We start from the raw sequence: 6,000 nt of genomic DNA, 5'->3' as shown, positions 1-6,000 counted from the left end.
AGCTCGGACAGAAGATTGTGTGTAAGTGTATCTACATTCTGTAACTGCAACTCTTTTTAAATTAATTAGATTGCTTTTATGGCACAATTAGTTCGATATTACAGAGATGTGGAACAAGTTACGGATGATGGAAAGTGAATTCAGATGTGATGTGGTGCAGCAATTTAGTAGTTCTGGGTGTTTAATGATGCATAATAACGGTGAGATGGAAAACTGCTGTCACAAGACCGGCAACAGCAAAATACAACAAGGCGGTACATTTCTTTTTCCAAAAAGCTACCATGTAAAAGTATTTGTGAATTACATACGCTATTCAAAATGTCTTCATGCAAACAATCAGTTTAACTGTTTAAAAGGAAAAAAGAAAGAACAAAATAATAGTGTATTTTTAGCAAAACATCACTTGGTGATTTTATCTACTCGACCAAGTGTTTATCAGATGACTCTTGAGTGAGTCTATTGGGTGAAATCAGGTCCTCACAGTAGCAAACATTATAGGGGTGAAGGAAAGAAAAATATAGATTTATATATGATGAAGGGAAACAATAAAAAACTGCAGCAGTACTGTTCCTGTTCAACTCATTAAGACCAGCACATAGTATTAGATGGATAAATTAACCATAAATATGTAAAAAACAGGTTGTAAATAATACTATAGACCTGATCAAATAATATTTTTTCTTTAAGCAGAACTTAATGGATAGTTTGTGGTTTTGCAGCCGCCCTGCTGTCTGAGGCTAATTGTACTGATAAAGAGAGAACAGTAACTGTACTGTGTTATTGGAACTTGTGATTGCTGTTCACAAGACAAGTCTGTAATTTATCCTCATATGACTTCAGACTAACAGGTGACGTTGAAGTACTTCTTTTACAATGTTTCAAGCTATCAATGCAGTTAAATATTAAGATGATTTTTTTTTTATTTTGCCACTCTCGACTTCCGAGTGTTTTCTTGGAAAGATTTGCTTCCAATGCTTGAGTTTTAATTGGGGCTCCACAGTCAACAAAGGCCCTCAGAGAAACTCTGCTTTGAAGTTGGTTTATTTTTGCTCAGCACTGAAAAAAAAAAAAATCAGACAACAATCAGAGCAGGATTTGACAAAGTGCGTGGGCATAGTACTTTGTGTGTAATGCTTTTCACTGGCTGCTTATCAAGCTCGAGCAGACAATGAAAGGTGTTAGTCCGCATCTACTGCATACGATATTACTAGCTGTTAATACCAGCCAACACGCAATATAAACTGTATTTAAAAGTCTCTGCAGAAACATTTTCACTTTTATTTATATTTTCCCCACGCTCACTGGTTTCTTCGCAGGATGCATATAGTCTTCACCATTTAGCCGGGATTACTACCAAGAGGATTTTAATAGTGAAATTTAAATACATATACCTGCAAAGATGATCTCCATGTGACCATAGTATGACACACTGTGAGCTAACACCTTTTTCTCTCTTATATTTCCTCTTTACAGGCACAAAAAGTTTGGATTGACAGGACCTTTTTAAAAAGAGAATGTGTTCACAAATTTCCCACCAAGGACCCGGCCAGGTATTTACACTCTTCACACTGCATTTAAATGGTTATTACTTAAATGTGGCCTGAGCCATGAGCAGCATCTCATTATCATTATCATTTGAACATGACATTAAAACTCAAAAACTATTTAAATGAATCATCCATTTCATTTCAGTTGCTCCTCTTTACTGCTATACGATCAAACTTTCATTTTACTCTAAAAGTTGAAAGCTGTGAATTTGTAATGACAGTGTTAATTGTGTAAATTTAGCTCCATTTTTAATTTGAGTATTGTTCTAAATAAATTAGAAATCATTTTAATTTCCTTAATCAGGACACCTATGACTGCAGATTATCAGACATTTATGAGGATTATATTTCAGAGGGTATTTTAGGACATGGTTACTGTCCTGGGTTCCGGGAGCAGCCAGGCAGTGCTGGCCTTTGTTCGCCGAGGCACACATTTCCCAGAAATGGGCACACAGTCATTAAAGAGCCTGTGCAATGTGTGTGTTTCGAGGAAAAGACACGGCCTTCATGAGCAGACTCAACAACACTTGGCTCAGTTGCTTCTAATCCTGATTCAGCACTAGATAGGACACTGCTCGGGGATTTCTATGCGTGATCAACGCACATTTTAAAGTCTACATCCACACAGGGCCCAGGACTGACAGGTTTGTTCTGTGATCTATAGATGTTCCTGTGGTCAGCTGACAACGCAACACGTGGCCATCCCTGCTGGTGCCAACTCGCTGGAGGAAGCGAACCAGCTGGTGCAGATTGACACCCCAAAGGATAAATGGAGTGTGATCAAGCACACCAGGACCTACCCCACAGACGCCTACGGCTTAATCGAGTTCCAGGGTGGAGGATTCGTCAACAAGGCCATGGTGAGTCTAAGCCATTGAAAAAATGAATTCACAGTGACTGTGTGGTTTGATTAGAAATAACTCACATTACCGTTCTCTTCCCTTATTTTCTCTCCTAGTATATAAGAGTCTCCTATGACACCAAGCCTGACAACCTCCTGCATTTGATGGTGAAGGACTGGCAGTTGGAACTGCCCACCCTGCTCATCTCCGTACACGGAGGTCTCCAGAACTTCGACCTCCAGCCCAAACTCAAGCAAGTGTTTGGCAAAGGCCTGATCAAAGCTGCCGTCACCACCGGAGCTTGGATCTTCACGGGTGGAGTCAACACGGGTAGGACGCTGACAGTTCAGGACAACGCTTTTAAGTTCGCTTCACAAAATAACAATTTGTGACATTAGAAGATTACCTTTGTTCTAAATTGTCAATAAATAATACCTATTCTGCAATTTCCTGGGAGGGATTTGACTAACCCATTGTCACAGGTTTAAGCACTGTAATTAGAGCTTTGGTTGGGAAAATTCATCACAAATGACAATCGTGTGGCGGTGCGTGTCAGTAACAGCACTGTATCCCTTGATCCAGCCCCATTAGGCAGTTGGAAGAGTCATTATTCATGTTTACCATATTTTGCTCTTTACATCTTAGGGGTGATCCGTCATGTCGGAGATGCTTTAAAGGACCATTCCTCCAAGTCACGAGGGAAGGTGTGCGCGATAGGAATTGCTCCATGGGGGATCCTGGAAAACAAAGAGGATCTCATCGGAAAAGATGTGAGAACCTTTTCTGCTTCTAGTTTCCAGAAAAAAAGATGCTTTCTTACTAATATTTCTTCTTAAAACATTTCAAACTAATTTGTCCTTCTTTTTCCAGGTGAACAAACCCTATCAGACAATGGCAAACCCACTGAGCAAGCTGGCTGTGCTCAACAACAGCCACTCCCACTTCATCCTGACTGACAACGGCACCTGTGGGAAGTACGGCTCGGAGGTCAAACTCCGCCGGCTGCTGGAGAAGCACATCTCCCTGCAGAAGATCAACACGCGTAAGTCAAACAGCGCTCTGCAGACATCATAAAACATCGTCCATGGTGTGTTTGAGTGTGTGCCAGAGTCTTGTTGGACATGCGGATGGAGAGCTCCTCTGTGGCCTGTGGGCTTCCCTTTGTCATCCTATGCCTGGTGCTCGGATAAGGCAGGGACAGCAAAGGGATGCTCAACTGTCACCACTGACTTCACTCCCTCCTCCGGTTTCGTCTGTTCGCGCCCATCAAATCAATGTGTTCTGCTTCAACATTTCATTCTCAAAATTCTGTTATCATAAAGTGACACTTTGGTGATAAAAGTGTGGATGAAAGGACTCAGTATTTCTGTCTGTGTGTTCCAGGTTTGGGTCAGGGGGTTCCTCTAGTGTGTATGATAGTGGAGGGAGGCCCCAACGTGATCTCCATCGCACTGGAGAGTCTGAGAGACGACCCTCCCATCCCCGTGGTGGTGTGCGACGGCAGCGGCCGAGCTTCCGACATAATTTCCTTCGCACACAAGTTCTCTGAGGACGGAGGGTGAGCTTTTAGATGATTTCTCCTTCACTGTACTTGGATAGCATTCCTCTGGTAAAAACAAAAAGCTGATATGTTCTCCTTGAATCTTCTTTTTCAAGGATGGTTAATGATGATGTCAGAGAGCAACTTTTGGTAACTATTCAGAAGACTTTCAACTATAGCAAAAGCCAGTCGCAGCAGATCCTGCTCATGGTTTTGGAGTGCATGAAGAAAAGGGAACTGGTGAGTAGGAGAATAAACGGAAAATTAAGGTGCCGATATCTTCAAGATATTCCACAAGTATTATTTGAAAATAACATGTCTGTGTCCTTCAATAAATATCTCTGAGTTGTGAATTCATCTGGTCTCCATTGTCATTTATCCATTCCACTCATCTGTGTATTACCATTAACATATCGAATAAACATAATCCCCACAGCGTGCTTGTCATCTCTCCTTGTGGTCATGTGCCATATGTTCATGTAATCTGGGGCATTCGCAGCTTCACTACATCATCAACCCTCATGTATAGTATAAGCACACAGCTGTAAAGTGGTGGTGGGTGTCTGATTCTGCAGAGATAAACTGTACTTCAATGGAAGCAATGCAGAGAATTGCCGGAGATCTTGGCACATAAATAGCGGCAGCATTTGTGAATCTCCATCAGATTTTCGCAAGTGATGTGATTAGTAGTTTGTAATACCCAGCGTATATTTAATCTACAGACTGCATACGTTTGGGAGGGAATGATCAGCTCACACTACCAACTGCTTAGCAGAGACTTTTACTTCATCCATCCACACTAAGCATGCAGCACACAGATGGAGGAGGGGATCCATCTCCCTAATCCTCAGACAGGTTCTCTTTCCACTCCCCATGTTTTTTTTCAGTCCTCAGAGTGCTATCACTTCACCAGCGACTCTGCATCCTCTATCCCCAATGTATTAGACCGCCTAGTGCTCCAACACACTCAGATAAGCAACTTAAACGGCTTTTTCAAAGATTATACCATTGTGGGCATTTAGTTTTCACTGATACCCAACCCAGACAATCTGATAGAGCCGCCAAGTTGTTTGAGCTCTTTATAAGCAACTAAAAGGCCACACTGCTGCCTGCTCTTAATCTAAAGTGCCATGACTAACCTACAGGTGAATCAGTGTCACCGTCTAGTCCCCAAATAATCCTTTCATCCTAAGTGCATCCCATGTGAACAGCTGGAAACACTGATTTAGAAGGCTGAAATTTACTGTGATGTAACACCAGGCTGCAACATTTAACCGAATTAGGAGTTCACTAATATAAGTCTCCCTATTTGCAAAAAAGCACACAGCGCATCCTGCAACTGTCTGAAAGAACAACACGAGTTTTCAGTCTTCATTATCAACGCATCCCGAGACCAGCCCCGACATCGCTGGCGCCGTGCCACATATTCATCCCAACTTAATCCCATTTACCATGGCTGCACATGTGACAGACCCGTCAGCGTAATTTCATTTGATATAGTCGAGTCCATAACAAAGGAAACACTATCACGCGGTCTGACTAGTAAAATTAGCTTGTTCAATGGTCAGCCTGCAGTGAGAGGGAGCTGAAAGAATCTCACATCACCACATGTTTACAGCTGCAGTTACAGTGGTCCATTCATTCATCCATTCGTTTAGGTGGTTTGTTATCAACTGATTAAACCATTACAGTATAAGGCTTCACGTCTGCTGTCGTTTCTTCCCTTTTCGTTTATTTTTCACATGCAGATCACAGTTTTTCGAATGGGTTCTGAGGGACAACAAGATATTGAAATGGCCATTCTTACTGCCCTGTTAAAAGGTATTATCTGGCTACACCACAACAGACAAGTTAACATGTGTGTGTACTATTACTTCACAGCAATACTTTTCTTGCGATGCACTACATGCTTGCTATTCTCTCTCTGTCTGTCCGTCCGTTTCTTTTGCATCAGGCACAAACGCAGCAGCAGCCGACCAGCTTAGTTTGGCTCTGGCCTGGAACAGAGTGGACATTGCTCGCAATCACATATTTGTTTACGGACACAATTTACCAGTAAGTGGGGCTCACA

The 6,000-nt window shown here is 42.0% G+C and overlaps 1 protein-coding gene across 1 annotated transcript; it reads left to right on the top strand.

Moving 5' to 3' along the window:
- Window positions 1–2,278: 2,278 nt before the first annotated feature.
- Window positions 2,279–3,951, top strand: LOC306698023 (transient receptor potential cation channel subfamily M member 1-like; the record flags this gene model as incomplete). Its single annotated transcript, XM_079162166.1, has 5 exons — window positions 2,279–2,407; window positions 2,506–2,719; window positions 3,035–3,159; window positions 3,260–3,431; window positions 3,773–3,951. The coding sequence occupies exons 1-5, from the start codon at window positions 2,405–2,407 to the stop codon at window positions 3,949–3,951; spliced, it is 693 nt and encodes a 230-aa protein (XP_079018292.1). The 5' UTR covers window positions 2,279–2,404.
- Window positions 3,952–6,000: the final 2,049 nt, after the last annotated feature.

Source organism: Pholis gunnellus, assembly GCF_910591455.1.
Source record: "Pholis gunnellus genome assembly, chromosome: 7".
In the NCBI taxonomy this organism is placed as follows: Eukaryota; Metazoa; Chordata; class Actinopteri; order Perciformes; family Pholidae; genus Pholis; species Pholis gunnellus.
The sequence above is the reverse complement of the archived record's forward strand: the minus strand, read 5'-3'. Positions and strand labels throughout refer to the sequence as shown.